We start from the raw sequence: 15,511 nt of genomic DNA, 5'->3' as shown, positions 1-15,511 counted from the left end.
TATTACGACCGTGTTGATACAAAAATAGAAAAAAAGTTTAAAACTTTATGATTTCTTTCTTCCTAAAATTTACTCCTCTCGTGTAGTTTGATGTTTAGGATTTTACACACATATTAAAATAAAGGAAATATATAATTAATTTTGTTTTCTGATAATTTTTTTATTTTATTTATAACCTTTTGTAACTTATTTTTTTAATATTTTTTTACTTTCACACTTTCTCGTTCCATACATTCTACAACATCAATAATTATTAAAACAAAAATTTATTAAAAATATTCAAAATATCAATCTTTGAAGATAAATATTATTATCTAAAACGTTAAATTAACTATGTGAGAGAGGAAGTAATTTAGAAACATCATCATAGTAAAAAAAAAAAAAAAGTACAAAAGGAATGTTTTCTTCTATAACTACTGTCAGTATCATACGGCCCAATAAGAAAAGCCCATTTGTAAAATCATAAAATTAAAAAGAAAAAAAAAGGATGAGCAGAGGGATAAAAAAAAAATCAAAGAGAACAAAACAAAACAGTATTAGAGAGAAGAGAATGACAAACAGGGAAAAGCAGAGCACTCTTTACCTCTTCTCTCTTTCTTCTACTCTGTGATCAAAAAAATATCTTGAAACCCTAGATTTCTCCGCCTCTCTCTCTCTCCTTGTGTTCTGATGATAAGAAGAAAAAGACGACTTTGAGAATCTAAAAGCTTTGATTTTTTTTCTTTCCATTGAGGGGGATTGAATCGAGTTATGTACAAGGATCGGAGCGGAGGAGGAGGAATAATGGGTGGTGGTGGATCATCGAGATCGGAGATCCTTGGTGGAGCTATTGATCGGAAACGAATCAATGATGCTTTAGACAAACATCTTAAGAAAACTTCACCTTCTACATCTAGGGCTTTCTCTTCTAAGGATAAAGATTCTTTCCCTTCTACTTCCACTGCTAAACCTCAGCTTGATTCTCGCTCCCCCGATGGTTAGTTTCTTAATTCTCACTCAATTTTAGTACTATCTCGAGATTTCCTGATCTGGGTATTCATAAAGTTTTGTTTTTTTTTTTGTTTTGGGTTTGCAGTTGAATCTGATACAGATAGTGAAGGATCAGATGTGAGTGGTTCAGAAGGTGATGATACATCGTGGATCTCGTGGTTTTGTAATTTGAGAGGGAATGAGTTTTTCTGTGAAGTAGATGAAGATTATATACAAGATGATTTTAATCTCTGTGGGTTGAGTGGTCAAGTTCCTTACTATGATTATGCTCTTGATCTTATTTTGGACGTTGAATCATCAAACGGTTAGTGAAAAAAGTGTTTTGATATAAATTAGGCTTTTACTTTGTCTCATCTCTTTGTGGGGAATTTTCTTTATGGGTTTAGGTGATATGTTTACTGAAGAACAGAACGAGATGGTGGAATCAGCTGCTGAGATGTTGTATGGTCTTATTCATGTTCGTTATATTCTCACTACTAAAGGAATGGCTGCTATGGTAAGAAACAAGAGTTCTTCTACAGTTTCTATATCTTTGTTTCTGATTGATCGTTTAAATGATGTATTTTGCTGAATCTCTTTTGTAGATGGAGAAGTATAAGAACTATGATTTCGGGAGATGCCCGAGAGTTTTCTGCTGTGGACAATCTTGTCTTCCGGTTGGGCAATCTGATATCCCGAGGTCTAGCACAGTGAAGATATACTGCCCAAAATGCGAGGATATTTACTACCCGCGTTCTAAATACCAAGGCAGTATCCTTTTTCCTTTGTTCAAAAAGGCATTAAATCTTATATATAGCATAACATGATGCATTCTACTAGCGATTAGCTTGTCTGCTTGCATAACTCTTTGTAGACAAAGAGTGTTGTCCTCTTGTCTTAGTGTTTTTTTTCCTTAATGCTTATTGCAGACATTGATGGAGCTTACTTTGGAACTACTTTCCCTCATTTGTTTCTCATGGCCTATGGGAACATGAAACCGCAGAAGCCGACTCAAAACTACGTTCCTAAGATCTTTGGCTTTAAGGTACACAACAAGCAATGATACTCTCACCAGTCCTGTGGTTGAATACAGTTCTGATGGTCACGGGTTTGAACTGGATGATACTAAACTGTGGTTGGGGGATGAGAAGAGCTAATGAGAAAAAGGTCGGCACTTTTAAGTCTTTCACTATGTAATCTTGGAAGTTCAAAGTAGAATCTTCTCTATAGAACCGTTCTTTGGTGGATACATGGGTCTTGGGAAATTCTTTAGCTGTGAGTAATCAATTAAAATCATTTACCAGATGGGTGGATTTTGCGTAACTGTTGATTATAATTGCTGGGAATTTTATGTGTATTCTTATCTTAAAGTTTCTTGTGTTATACGGAACTAATCACTGGAGAATCGTGTTTTGTACTTTTTATACGTCGACAAGTCATGCGTTATATGCGTAGTTTTGTTACATGGTGTTTCAGTCCCCTCAATATCCTCCTTAAATCGTGGACAATCAATAATACATTGACAAGTTGTTGAATTATTGAAAGATAAAGATTGATCAAACGTGTACCAACTCCATTAAGCAATTGCCAGTTGAGCTCTGACACTAGACTTTAACCAACACTAAAGAATCATTGAAAGATTCATACAAATTTAAACATATACATAGCTTGTTTTGCAGTGAGACCAATATTTGGCTCATGGACGGTAAATGTAAATGCTCACAATTGGAGGAGCTATTTTACCTCGATAATCGATATCATGAAGGATATTTATTAGATGCTAGCAGCTGAAATCACATTTGCTTCATCAATTTCAAATACAACTTCCTTAAAACCGAGAATCCTAAAACTCACCATTGCCCATCAAAGGCTTAAGGCTTCAACAACTAGAGCTGCAGTCAGTTTTGATACTGATCTTAATCCAAACCAAAGCACTTAACCATTTGCATCTCTTTAAACCCCATCCCAGACACATTTTTGTTTAACCCTTCATTTCATGTCTCATCTGTGCTGCATACATGCACTTCAGGGATCCATGAAAAAGAGGAAGCAACTGAATCTGTCTTTTTTACCAAAAAAAAAAAAAAACTGAATCTGTCTTGAGATAGGGCTTGTAATTAGAGGTGGGAAATTTTAGAAGACTGATGGAGAAAGATCTCAATCAAGAGAACTCGGTATGCAAACTTTAGAAAACTTTGGAGGAAGCCAGGGAATCTGTCTTGTTATAGGGCCTGTAATTGAAGCACAACATGTCAACATCTACTGCCTTCTCCATCATTCCCTTACCGTTAGAGACGAACTAGAGGAAATGAATTTATATGGACTGCCAAATATACCATTAAAATGAATCTGATGATATATACTTGAGGATACACCTTGCAACAAAGTTAGGTATTATATGAAATGAAATAAGCAAAATTCAGGATATCTAAAAAATGCATAAGGAGACAAAGGGAAAAGGCCCAAACTAAACGTGCATAATGAACACTTGAAAAAGAACATAGATCTATATTGTATATTGTATTCTACCGTTTCATTGCGCTAGTTAAGTTAACAACCAAAACTTACATAATTAAATTTTGAATGTAATAATAAATAAGGTTGTTGTTAAGAAAGTCAAAGATGCACATTTTCTTCATTCCTTATAGAACAAGTAAACGAACATAAATTAGTACCCATGAGGCCATGATAAATTACAACAAATATATGATGACCTTTGATTAGTTCTGGCTACTTATTTATGTACCTACCAACTAAACTACTCTTCATAGAAGGTGGGAAGTGTCAATGTCTTAATAATGCATAAAGGCTGCTTGAGAAAGCCCACTTTAGGCCCAAAAAAGAGCTGTCACTTTTCCACATTTAAAAAAGATTCACCGGAGTTCTTTAGTTATCACCGTATATTGCATACCGCCAAGAACAATCGAAAGAGACTAATTTGTTCTTCGAAATCAAAACAAAACTTTCCAATTAAACAGCTACGGAAACGAATTATGTCGGTTTATTAAGAAACGATCATACGAAGATAAAAGAAAATTGAATTTTTATTAGAACATAGTTATTATGCTCTGTTTCTTCTTTATGAAACACAATCGAACAAAATTTCAACCCCAAGATTACAAAACAATGGAACCTTTTCTTCTTACACTCTCTCTCTGTCCCTTCCCAAAACTCCACATTCATTTACATAAAACCAGATCTACAATGTTCTCAGATTCCGATCTGAATCCAACATAGAAACAGAGCAGAAACTTTTGCAGCTCTTGGGGAGAGAGATATTATGAGTGTGGTTTAAGAAGAAGGGTTTTCTGATTTGAAGGATGATAGATTTTAAACAAAAAAAAAAAAAAAAGGTATACAAAAGAAAAAAAAACACTATTTGCTTTCATATTTATGTAATAAAATTTTCTTCTACTAAGCCACCACAAGAGTTCCTGCCCGTACGGTGTTACCGGCGACGGATTCTTTAGTTTCAGACGAAGAGTTTTTCCGGAGAGATCTTGACGATTTTCTCCACTTTCTCTCCTTGGCTTCATCAGATTCAATCTGTTCTTCTCTACACTCTTTGCTACAAAAAGCCTTGTCTCCTCTGTAAATCACAAACAAACAAAAAAAAAATCAGAACCAGACTAAATTATATCGCTTTCAGAAGAAAAAAAAAAAACCCAGATCCAGAATCTAATGTAGCGTATTAGAAAAAAGTTTGAATCTTTAAGTACCTGTACATGAAGATATCGGAGTTAAGACCAAGGTGTTTACGGCAAAGAGAACAAGATTCCAAAAAGTGTGGCTCTTCACAACTCAAAAAACCAGAGTAATACGAAGCCATTCACTTATCTGATCTTCACAAACAAAAAAACTTTCGAATTAATTTACACGAAAGATAAGCAAACTGCGAGAGGATAATAAGCAGATTCGAGAGGAAGCAGAAAAAGAAAGAGAGAAGGAGGAGGAGGAAGAAGCTGATTGATTTGGTGCTGATATATAAAGCCGGAGTTTCGGACTTTCTCATTGACTTGAGTGGCATTACCTGTGTCACGGACCACTTTTGTTACAGTACTCTACGATAAATCCTCACCGTTCATCGTAACCGAATCTCCCGTCTCGAAAGATCTCTACGTTAAAGTTCAATCATTCATTATACTACTACTTTTTAATTATATTATCATTATTGTTGTCTTTTTTGTGTTGGGTGAAAAAATTCTTTTTCTGATTATTTTATTTTACCTCTCGAAAAGTTTAAATACAATGTATCAGACTCTTATTCCGTACCAATTATTACCATTTCTTTTGTACTATTTTCTTTCTATATTGTAAAAACGAATTTCGAGTAAAAAAAAAAAAGATTAAGCAAGCATATAAATTTGTTTCTTTGGTATCGTCGAGCAATAAAGAACCATACACAAAGTTTTATGGGAATACAATAATTTGGGTGGATCTGGTTGGAGGAGGGGAATCAAACAAGTCTTGCGTTTTTGTAAGATTCGTTGGCCACAAAACAAATAATAACATGCATACCGCATGATTGATGGACTTTTTCCATTTTACATTTATTGAATCTTTCTATAATTTTTTTGTTTTGCTGATATTTTTCACTACTAAATTAATTTTGTATTTTTAATCTGTCTTCTCTCGTGTGTGTATGTACTTTCTTCTTAGGATTCATTTCTCCTGGACAATGTTTCATTCCATGTGTGTGTACATGTGTAACTGTGTAATTTATCATCACCTCTCATTTTTTTTTGTTTAATGCTTTGCTTGTACTTGTATGTTTTTCGTTTACTTCTTCCTCTCTAGACATATACTGGATAGTAACGTTTTTTTTATTTATTATTATTTTTACTGTAGTAGAGTCAAGAAGAGTGAGTATATTTATATTAGTGTTTTCAAATGAGACAAAAGCAACTTCGTACACGTGTACTGCTCCAGGTAAAAAAAGTATTCCAAAGAATCTATTGGATGAACGTTAAATCTCATACATGGACATACGTATATATAATAGTTAAAATCCTCTTAGTTGAAATTCTGTATAACGTCTTCGGCGCAATCTTTGTTAAGAACAAAACAAAAATTACACAAATACGATCTACATAAATTAGTCATAAACTTACACAATAAGATCTAAGTAAGTCATAAAAGTTCTAGAACATGTGTCCATTGAATAAATGTATGACGTTTGTATTTGTAGCAAGAGCGTGACCGACCTATTTTATTCATTTATTATTATTATAGTATTAATGTTAGAGTCGGGAGTTTAATTCTCGTTTAATAATATTAAATCTGTGTAAACTATACGTGTCACGTAGGTTAAAATATCAGATACCGACTTGAAATAATATTTTATGATTATAATACGGATCTTTCTATTCTAATAACACGAAACAGCAGATTTCTGACTTTCTAAGGTAAGAAACCACTATCATAATTTATTCTATTAAAATAAAGATCACGTCAAGAAAACTGAATGTATCTGAGTAAGCAATGACTCACATTTACAAACGGCTAACCAATTATTAACTTTTTAAAAAATTAATATTAACCTATAATATATACAAACACACACTCAGGCCTCAGCTCAGAAAAACAAAAAAGAAGTTGTAGTAGTAATAGATACAAAAAAAAAACAGATGTTTTAGTAGTGGTCAATCAATAATAATAAAGTGCCAAAAAAAAAAAGAAAAAAAGGAAAGAAGTAGTAGTAGTATTAGTATATAAACATAATTGTGAGCACTGGACCACACAACTTGTCATCTGTCGATACAACAAGGCGTCGGAGTTGGGAATATCAAACGAGCTGACTCAGACTGTATTCATTAATGGGCCCCACCATCACCTCTCATTAGGCCCAATTATCAACGTCCATGTCTCTCGGGCCCATGACAGCTCCCTTTGTACCCCGTTTGCCCTACCCTCCCCCTCTCTCTTATTTTGACACGTGCGGTGATCCTCGCTCGTGCGCCAGCTGTGATCGTAGTTCCTCATACGTGGCGGTTTGGTGGAGGGTCTTTAAGATGTTTGTTTTGCATGGGGTTATTAAATCTGCTGTTTTGTATTCCTACGGTTCAGATATGATCTCAGATATTCGGGTTTGCAGAAAAAATCGCAGCCGTTGGTTAATTTCATATGGTCTACCTATAGCCAGTAGCCAATAGCTACTTCCTTTTGGGCGGTTGTCAAAGGTAGGTAGTAGGAATTATTCACACAAATCTAATTTATTTCTAGTTAAACCGGTTTAAACCGATATCAGTAAAGTAATTCACACGCAGTGCCATGTCATATATTACGACCATTTACCTAGTGCCATGTGTACAACGCCACGTAAACCTACTTTATCAAACGGGCCGAGTCATGGTCCAAATTAGGCCCATATCACAATGGGTTTTGTAAATCAACGGTCGCTAATGTTATCAGTCTATCGGTGCCGAGATGGATCACCGGGAGAACAAGGACCGGCGACTTCTGCTCTGGTTCTTCGCCGTGGCCACCGCCGTGAAGCTCCTTCTCATCCCGTCTTACAGGAGCACGGATTTCGAGGTACACCGCAACTGGCTAGCTATCACACACTCTCTTCCTCTTACCAGATGGTACTTCGACGAGACTAGCCAATGGACTCTCGATTACCCTCCGTTCTTCGCTTACTTCGAACGCTTCCTCTCTGTTTTCGCGCGTCTCGTAGATCCCAGGATCGTGGATCTTCAATTAGGAATCGATTACGGTGCCGAATCTGTGATTTACTTCCAACGAATCAGCGTAATCGTCTCGGATCTATGTCTTCTCTACGGTGTTTACAGATTAACTCGGAAACTAGAAACCATGAAGCGGAACCTGATCTGTGCATTGGTGATTTGGTCTCCGGGGTTATTGATCGTAGATCATATTCATTTTCAGTATAATGGATTCTTATTGGGTTGGTTGTTGCTTTCGATTTCGTTTCTTCAAGAAGGGAGAGATCTTTTGGGTGGGTTCTTATTCGCTGTTCTTCTATGCTTTAAGCATTTGTTCGCCGTGGCTGCTCCGGTTTACTTTGTTTATCTCCTTAGGCATTATTGCTGGTCCGTTTTAGTTACTGGTTTCCGACGGCTTGTAACCGTTGGTGCGGTGGTTGTGGCGGTTTTTGTCGCCGCTTATGGACCTTTTATCTACCATGGACAGGTTAGTGTTAGTTCTTCTTTCTTTTAATGGAAGAAAGTTTTGTTTTTTTTTACAATGTTGGAAAATATTGTGAAATTCTTTACGAATGTTAGCTGAAGATTCTATTGTGCTTATTGTCTTTAGGAGATTTTAAGTCGTTTTGTCCTGCTTGATTTGGAGCAATGTGTTTGAATTTGGTGCTGGGAGAACTTATCTCACTGTTTACATTGTGAAACTACTGTTATAGAGAACTCTACTCTCTCTGTTACTTGTCAATTTCATGAGTGATTGTCCTGATTGGATAGAAAGCTAATGCCATTGTTGAGATTAACAGAAATCTAACCAAGTTTTATCAGTGAACCTTTTCCTAAATTGATTTGATTGAGAAAGCATCTTATGGTTTGCTGTTTCTTGTTTTCTCTCGTTGTGTTGCAGATACAGCAAGTCATTAGTCGGATGTTTCCTTTCGGGAGAGGATTGTGCCATGCATACTGGGCACCTAACTTTTGGGTTTTCTATATAATACTCGACAAAGGGCTTGCCTTTTTGCTACGGAAGTTCGGGTTTGATATTCAGATTCCTTCTGCTTCTTTCACCGGTGGTTTAGTTGGGAATTCTTCACCTTTTGCAGTTCTTCCGCAGGTACTACACTCAGTTGATCATTCTGTTATTTGTTTATCTCTGTCATGTCTCATGAATGTTCTGCTTGATCTTATTTCTCTTGGACTTGTGCAAATGACAGATCACCCCATTGACAACACTTGCACTGGTATTACTTGCGATATCTCCATGTCTGGTCAAAGCCTGGAAAAAAACACACCCGGGGCGTGTTGCTAGATGGATAGCGTATGCATACACATGTGGTTTTCTGTTTGGATGGCACGTCCATGAGAAAGCATCACTTCACTTCACCATCCCACTTGCAATTGTTGCAGTGCAGAGTGTAGAAGATGCTAAGCACTACTTTCTTGTTTCGATAGGTATATGATATCCTCCTTCTAACCAGCACCCACATTTGTGCATAACCAATCATTCCATGTACTAATCTCTTTATTTCTCCTGCAGTTTCTTGCTATTCCCTTTTTCCACTCTTGTATGAGCCACAGGAATACCCGATCAAGGTTCTGCTGTTGTTATTGCATTCCATGGTAATGTGGCTCGGCTTTACAGCTCAATACGCAGATAATAAGGCTCAGAAGAAGGAGAGTGGTGAAATAAAGAGCAAGTTTAAGATTGGATGTTTTGAGAAGTGTTATCTAATGGGTTTGTTTATAGTAGAGATGGTGTCTCAATTCTTACATCCGTATTTTCTAGGTGACAAATACCCATTTATTCCTTTAATGTTGATCTCAACATACTGTACCGTTGGTATAATGTACTCTTGGATTTGGCAGCTCCGGAGGATCCTGATCCTGACATAGTTCTTGTTCTAGTCATTTGAGGTGTTTGAATTTAACACTACGTTAAGCATAAATACAAATGGTTTTCTTACTCCAAAATACACATGTTAGCTTAATAGAACAACAAATTGACAATTCTCAGTTTGACAAAACATAATAGATTTACATCGGTTTGGCTTTCATAACATAACTCTGGTCTAAATTGAGATTTTCGGTTTAATATATAACATTAAATAGTTAAATGGGCCGTAATGTTGGCCCATAAGAAGAACCAACGAGAAGAGTGTAGCCAAAATCGCGACGGAGGAAGAAGAAGATCTTAGCTGCTGCTTCTGCAAAAAAAAAACCTTATCCTGCAATGGCTTCTACTTTCGTCTCTCTACCAAAACCTTTCTTTGCTTTCCCGGTCAAAACCAGTAGTCCTCCTACAGCTAACAACAACAGGCTTCTTGGTAATTACATATCTCGAACTTATTATGTTTGTTCCCATTCGGATTTGATATATATATATTTTTTTTTGTTCATGGTTTTTTTCCGCTCGTTTATCTGCAGGAAGTCAAAGAGGTTGTCTTAGAATCAAAGCTATTTCCACCAAATGGGAACCTTCAAAGGTACTGCCTTTTCGTTTAATTTCATCCGCAAATGTATAATTGGTTTCTCTGTTTTAAATTGGTGACTAATCTTTGTGTTGATATGATAACATTTGCAGGTTGTTCCTCAAGCAGACAGGGTTCTTGTTCGTCTTGAAGATCTTCCTATGGTCAGTTTAGCTCCTTTACTGTCTGAAATGTCATTTTTATTATCAAGAAGCAGTACAAGTAGAAATCAAATCAATTGCCAAAGAAATTTCGAAAAAAACACTTAGTGGCTCTTTGTAACTTGTTTTGTCTTGCAGAAATCTTCAGGTGGAGTTTTGTTGCCTAAAGCAGCTGTGAAGTTTGAGAGGTACCTAACAGGAGAGGTAAGTCATTCCTCCTTTATGTTAATATATGACTTAGCATATTTGATTGAATAAATCAAGATTAGAGTATCATTTTTAGGTTATCTCTGTTGGTTCTGAGGTTGGACAACAAGTTGGACCTGGAAAGAAGGTAATGGTTTCTTCTTAACTCAAAATTCGTAGTCATCATCCATTGTGTAACTTCTGTAATTTTCTTCTCTTTATATCTTTCTCCTTTGCCTATCACAGGTTCTGTTCTCTGACGTGAGCGCTTATGAGGTGAATTCAGCTTCTCTGCAGTGAAATGTTGATCAATTGTTGTTGTTTTTGTGCGGTTTTTAGGAATGTAGAACTGAAACATCTCTGAATTTATTACTCAGGTCGATTTGGGGACCGGTGCTAGGCATTGCTTCTGTAAAGAGAGTGACTTGTTGGCCCTTGTTGAGTGAAGTCTTTTCCAAGAGTTGTCCAAGAGAGCGAGAGGAAACATTTAATGATTTGAAGTTTTTAGAAGTATCTTGTAATTGTCAGACTGCAATTGTTGTTTTCTGTTAATCTTTCAATTTGATATCAATTGAGATCACTTTCAGTTTGAATTCTGACATGCTTAAGACAAAATGTATTGAAAACAAGAGAGCCAAGCAACCCTTATGCATCAACCATCCTGTTTGAACAGTTCCTCGCTTTCCAAAACCTGGTCGAACAAGGACCAAACTTCAGTTTTTTTGCCATACTTGAGAAGGTCCAAGAGTTTCCGTGACATTAACCAACTCTAAATTATTGTAACACTTGATAGCTTCATCCTTGCTCGAACTAGTACTCCATCCATGAATGCACTAGTCACAATCGCAACATATCATATCTAGTATCGTAGACGTGAGTTATCCACTTAAGCTCCGCCAATTTCTCATAGGCCTTTTCTTCATCCCCTCGACGCAATACCCCAAGAATCAGGTACTTCTTCACATCAGATCAATCTATCGAATAACTGAGAAGCCTTGTCAAGGTTTCCTTGATCCAAGAAGCCGCGAATCAGATCGCTGACTACAGTTGCATTGCACAGAAAACACGCCTTAGCTATAACCAGAGCTTCATGGACCCTCCCGGTGTTGACCAAACCTTTTGTCAGAATCCTGTATGTGTGGTAGTCGGGATCAATACCTCTGTTGGCGTGATGGAATAGTTGGAGTGCTTCTTCTACACGATTCTCTTCACAATGAGCTTTGATGATGTGTTTGAAAGAGAATGTTTGGAATAATGTTAGACTCGTTGAAGAAGTAGTGGAACAGAGCAATAGCATAAAAAAAATGATCTTCAAAGAGTTGACTAAAAAAGACTTGTTGCTAATTTAAAGCATCTTCTGATACAAATGTTAACTGGTTGGTACACACACAAAAGGAGGATACTAAATCAAAAGTCAAAAACTCTCAGCTCGATCATGCCTTCTTTTCTCTTTGGGGAATACCAAGCCACGATTTTGCCAGACTCAAGAAGCCTCAAGGAGTAATTCAAACTGTAAATTAGATCTTCCATTCGTGCAGCACCTACCTGAAACTGCGAGTCTACTTGGAAAACAATCGGACCCGCAACCTGCAAAATTATTGCAGAAAACAAAAAAAAAACAGTGATTGATATACATTCTTTACAATCAAAGAAGACTATGCCTTTTGATATTTGTACAAAGGATCATTACCTGTTGCTGGAAAATCAGGTTGAGTCTGGGAGACCACAATGTGTCATCTGAGTTGTTACTACTACCTGACGATCTTCGAAATGCATGGAAGATTTTTTTAGCAAGAGCAGAAGCTGAAGGCAAGTCCACGCGAGCATCTACTCGTGTTAGATCGCCATACAACTTACTAAACCGTCCTTTTTGGAATGTGTAACAAGCAGAACCAAATACGTCTGCGCTTATCGGACTACGCTTCTTGCCATTAGCCAACATGCCTCGGCCTGTGATCCAAGCTGCCAAGCTGCTACCTAGAGAGTCAACATTGAGAACTCAGCATTCAATTCAAAGGTCAAGAAAAAGAAAAAAGGAAAGAGACTTCTTTAAGCGAACGGGTTTTTCAAGAGAGTACCTACTATTCCAGAAATTGCTGCATGAGGCTCCTGTAGACGTACATCATAAGGCAGAAACACAGGTGCATCCTCTTCTTCTTCTGTCTTGTCTTCTGTCTTGACTTCTTTCTCTTCTGACCTCCACAAGTCTCTGTTAGCCTTGTAAGAAACTGCAGCCTTGGCGCATAAACCAGGCATCAAAGAAGTAGGAGCATCACCAACAGTCTCAGCAACACCAGCACTCACAGGCTGAGGATTACCCCTGCTTTTATGGAGACCAAACCGGTAACGAAGCCCTGATTCTGGAACAAGTGATGAGACGTCAACGTTTAATGATTCAGGAACATCCCAGAAACGTCCTTTATTATCCAAAAACAGATCTGGCCAAGCTGCTTCCACAGTGAGATCATGCTCCTCAAGCTGCTCATCAGCTCAAACTAAATCAAATTAGAAGTGGTTTAAAACATACAAAAGAATCCATCATGGGTACAGTAGAGAGAGAGAGATACATACCGGATGAACCAACATCAACTTGTTTCGGAGTCCCTTTTTATCTCCAAGGCGTTCAGTGCTAAACAAGAGAGAAGAAGAAGTACCCAACGCAATCTGAGTCCATAAACCAATAGAGTAAAGGGATTTGTCAACAAAGTGTTTTGCTGTATCTTTGACAACTTGAAGATCCCACTCTTCCGCATTGCTAATATCTGCTTTGATATCAGAAAAGAGCTTCCTTGGTTTAAACTGCCCAACCAATCCTAGCCACCTGAGTGAAAAATGCCAACCAGACCTAATCAAATGTCTCATCAAACCCAACACCTAGAAAATAACAAAAGTGTCCAAATTGGTTTCTATTTCACAAGTTTGAATCTTTTTTTTTTTTTTCAAATTCGCAGCAAAGACCTCTAAGCATTACTTACTTAAAACACCACACAATCAAAGTGAAGAGAGGTTTAAAAGATAAGTACCAGTTGTTAGAGGAAGGACTGAGCAAGAGAGAATTGAGAGAGAAAGAGCCAAGTCTCTTGTCAGAAGCAGGAGCAAAAGCAGGAATGATTCCAAGAGGAAAGCCTTCGCGAAGCAGAGAGAGCTGTTGAATCCGGTGAGAGCGGCTGGCTCGTGCTCCATCTACGGGGAATGGCTCACCAGGAACAGAGCGAACCGTGCCTTCAAGGGTTTGTGGTGAAGAAACGTTCTGGTCCCAAAACCCAGAATCGATAGCTGAGTTGAGATTCGCCATTTTTTTTTTCACCTTCTTTGTCTTCCTTTTTGTCCTTCCTCCTTATCTCAGAGACACCACCCCTCTTTTGTTGACGAAGCTGAGGAGTGAGGAGGCAAAAAGGGGGGGGGGGGGGGGTTTAAGCTTTAATATGGGCCTTTCTTTCGGCGTTATGGGCTTCTTCGTAGGCCTAATTCGTAATTACTAATTCCCAAAAAAAAAATCAATTTCTGACCAGGATTAAACCGAAGACTTGTGTGAGTTGTATACAATATAAATAGAGGATGTGCAATCAGTGAATGTTCATAAGGGTCCAAATTGGATAAACATAATTTAAAGTGTTTTTTAAGAATATAAGTTGACAACTTCTAAACTAAAAGTAAATTTATATAAAGAATTAAACAAAAATCATTGAAAAACTAAAAATTAAACAATCGGACACAAGTCACCAAATCCAACCTAGCATCTTTCCTAACCTTTCGTAATCGTTCCATGGTTTTGACTGCTAAACCATTAGTCTCTGAATTAAACGACATTATAGCTTATGACTATCATTTAATTTTTAAGACTTTTAACACAATAAAAAATATGTTAGATTTGATATCTATTTTTGTCACCTTTATACAGTATCGTGCTTAAGGTGTTGTGGAAAGGGCATTTGCCCTAAACCACCAATTTTTTTAAATTTATTAAGCCACATTTTTTTCTATCTAGGTATATATATATATATCTAAGTTGATAACATAAATATGTTCGTAAAATGGTGTTTTGTTTGAGAAATCTATGATATAATTACAAGAAAATTAATATTTTTTATGTATAAGGAAATTTTGGCACATAAAATAATTATGTTTTATAGTTATAATTATAGTATAAAAATATTAATGGAAGACAATTAATAAAAAAAGATAATTAAAAATAAAGAATTATGTTTTGGAATTGTGGCTAAAAATATTTTTAAGAAAAAAGATAGAAAAGATTGGATAAACTATTTTGTTTTCCTCTTGATATTATTGTTGTCTTTGAAATAAAAAATATATTTTAATATTAATATTTTAATATTTTTAATAGTAAAAGTCACAATTTTTATCCACCTTAAACTACAAATAGCCTGAGCACGACTGACGCTCTATAATATAATCAAATATTCAATTTTGAGTATGGTGTGGAATTATTTAACCGAGATTCAGTGGCACATCCAGTTTTAGTATGGTACGGAACTATAGTTAGTATAAATTAAACAATTTATTATAAAAAAATGTCTAGATCAATTTTTGTTCATTTTTGTAGATTAGTAAAATGTTTGTCCACGTCTATCTTTACCGTATATAGAAGAACTGTTTTTAAAAATAAAAATTTACTATAAAACAAAACTTCATTAGTACAAAAAAAAAATTAGTTAGTAGAAAAATCATATTTTGATTCGATCCATTGTTTGAGTTGATCATAGATCAAAACTGATTTTAATTGATTGACTATCAAACTAATAGTTGAACTGATTTATCGTTAACTTTAAATAAATTTTTGTTAATTTTGAAATTGCAGCCGGAAAGTTGAAATCACTACTAAGTAAATAATAAACTTAAAAGACATAATATTTGATCCTCCATAACAGCAGAAAGCTAACTACATTCTTCACTAATTTCCAAAATATGATTCTTTAACATATGATTCTAAAGACTATTATTGGTTTTACATTATGTGACATGAGTACGATCATCAAATTGTGAGATATATAGATGATTAGATGTGTTGGTTAAATCCATTGAAATTTGGAAACTTACGTTACTTATT

The 15,511-nt window shown here is 36.0% G+C and overlaps 5 protein-coding genes across 6 annotated transcripts; 3 read left to right on the top strand and 2 right to left on the bottom strand.

Annotated features, from left to right (window-relative positions):
• The first annotated feature begins 450 nt into the window (after positions 1–450).
• On the top strand, positions 451–2,432 carry LOC104793417 (putative casein kinase II subunit beta-4). 2 transcript variants are annotated; one of them, XM_010519771.3, is made up of 5 exons: positions 451–976; positions 1,076–1,294; positions 1,377–1,486; positions 1,575–1,737; positions 1,899–2,432. In XM_010519771.3, the coding sequence occupies exons 1-5, from the start codon at positions 751–753 to the stop codon at positions 2,030–2,032; spliced, it is 852 nt and encodes a 283-aa protein (XP_010518073.2). In that variant the 5' UTR covers positions 451–750; the 3' UTR covers positions 2,033–2,432. The 2 variants fall into 2 exon arrangements, with proteins under 2 accessions (XP_010518073.2, XP_010518072.2); XM_010519770.3 differs by having other exon boundaries at positions 1,575–1,740.
• A 1,563-nt stretch (positions 2,433–3,995) lies between these two features.
• Positions 3,996–5,326, bottom strand: LOC104793416 (FCS-Like Zinc finger 3). Its single transcript, XM_010519769.3, has 2 exons — positions 4,689–5,326; positions 3,996–4,558 (listed from the first exon to the last, which is right to left on the bottom strand). The coding sequence occupies exons 1-2, from the start codon at positions 4,796–4,798 to the stop codon at positions 4,384–4,386; spliced, it is 285 nt and encodes a 94-aa protein (XP_010518071.1). The 5' UTR covers positions 4,799–5,326; the 3' UTR covers positions 3,996–4,383.
• Positions 5,327–6,979: 1,653 nt separating this feature from the next.
• Positions 6,980–9,599, top strand: LOC104793415 (dolichyl pyrophosphate Glc1Man9GlcNAc2 alpha-1,3-glucosyltransferase). The gene is made up of 4 exons (XM_010519768.3): positions 6,980–8,121; positions 8,536–8,742; positions 8,843–9,080; positions 9,166–9,599. Exons 1-4 carry the CDS (start codon positions 7,396–7,398, stop codon positions 9,519–9,521), a joined length of 1,527 nt encoding a protein of 508 aa, XP_010518070.1. The 5' UTR covers positions 6,980–7,395; the 3' UTR covers positions 9,522–9,599.
• Positions 9,600–9,753: 154 nt separating this feature from the next.
• On the top strand, positions 9,754–11,036 carry LOC104793414 (10 kDa chaperonin 2, chloroplastic). Its single transcript, XM_010519767.3, has 7 exons — positions 9,754–9,952; positions 10,053–10,111; positions 10,210–10,260; positions 10,396–10,461; positions 10,541–10,591; positions 10,690–10,719; positions 10,821–11,036. The coding sequence occupies exons 1-7, from the start codon at positions 9,859–9,861 to the stop codon at positions 10,887–10,889; spliced, it is 420 nt and encodes a 139-aa protein (XP_010518069.1). The 5' UTR covers positions 9,754–9,858; the 3' UTR covers positions 10,890–11,036.
• A 726-nt stretch (positions 11,037–11,762) lies between these two features.
• On the bottom strand, positions 11,763–13,964 carry LOC104793413 (protein TRIGALACTOSYLDIACYLGLYCEROL 4, chloroplastic). The gene is made up of 5 exons (XM_010519766.3): positions 13,467–13,964; positions 13,015–13,264; positions 12,522–12,921; positions 12,134–12,420; positions 11,763–12,030 (listed from the first exon to the last, which is right to left on the bottom strand). The coding sequence occupies exons 1-5, from the start codon at positions 13,736–13,738 to the stop codon at positions 11,851–11,853; spliced, it is 1,389 nt and encodes a 462-aa protein (XP_010518068.1). The 5' UTR covers positions 13,739–13,964; the 3' UTR covers positions 11,763–11,850.
• Between the last annotated feature and the right edge of the window lie 1,547 nt (positions 13,965–15,511).

Source organism: Camelina sativa, chromosome 6, assembly GCF_030686135.1.
Source record: "Camelina sativa cultivar CO46 ecotype springtype chromosome 6, ASM3068613v1".
Classification (NCBI taxonomy): Eukaryota; Viridiplantae; Streptophyta; class Magnoliopsida; order Brassicales; family Brassicaceae; genus Camelina; species Camelina sativa.
The sequence above is the reverse complement of the archived record's forward strand: the minus strand, read 5'-3'. Positions and strand labels throughout refer to the sequence as shown.

Coding starts and splice junctions, on each gene's coding strand:
- LOC104793417 (XM_010519770.3), top strand. CDS start 751: ATGTACAAGGATCGGAGCGGAGGAGGAGGAATAATGGGTGGTGGTGGA. Junction 977..1,075: donor TGATTCTCGCTCCCCCGATG/GTTAGTTTCTTA, acceptor TTGGGTTTGCAG/TTGAATCTGATACAGATAGT. Junction 1,741..1,898: donor GCGTTCTAAATACCAAGGCA/GTATCCTTTTTC, acceptor TGCTTATTGCAG/ACATTGATGGAGCTTACTTT.
- LOC104793413 (XM_010519766.3), bottom strand. CDS start 13,738: ATGGCGAATCTCAACTCAGCTATCGATTCTGGGTTTTGGGACCAGAAC. Junction 12,421..12,521: donor AGCAATTTCTGGAATAGTAG/GTACTCTCTTGA, acceptor TTGACTCTCTAG/GTAGCAGCTTGGCAGCTTGG. Junction 12,031..12,133: donor ACCTGATTTTCCAGCAACAG/GTAATGATCCTT, acceptor ATAATTTTGCAG/GTTGCGGGTCCGATTGTTTT.
- LOC104793414 (XM_010519767.3), top strand. CDS start 9,859: ATGGCTTCTACTTTCGTCTCTCTACCAAAACCTTTCTTTGCTTTCCCG. Junction 10,592..10,689: donor AAGTTGGACCTGGAAAGAAG/GTAATGGTTTCT, acceptor TGCCTATCACAG/GTTCTGTTCTCTGACGTGAG. Junction 10,720..10,820: donor CTGACGTGAGCGCTTATGAG/GTGAATTCAGCT, acceptor TTTATTACTCAG/GTCGATTTGGGGACCGGTGC.
- LOC104793416 (XM_010519769.3), bottom strand. CDS start 4,798: ATGGCTTCGTATTACTCTGGTTTTTTGAGTTGTGAAGAGCCACACTTT. Junction 4,559..4,688: donor TCCGATATCTTCATGTACAG/GTACTTAAAGAT, acceptor TGTGATTTACAG/AGGAGACAAGGCTTTTTGTA.
- LOC104793415 (XM_010519768.3), top strand. CDS start 7,396: ATGGATCACCGGGAGAACAAGGACCGGCGACTTCTGCTCTGGTTCTTC. Junction 8,743..8,842: donor CTTTTGCAGTTCTTCCGCAG/GTACTACACTCA, acceptor TGCAAATGACAG/ATCACCCCATTGACAACACT. Junction 9,081..9,165: donor CTACTTTCTTGTTTCGATAG/GTATATGATATC, acceptor TTTCTCCTGCAG/TTTCTTGCTATTCCCTTTTT.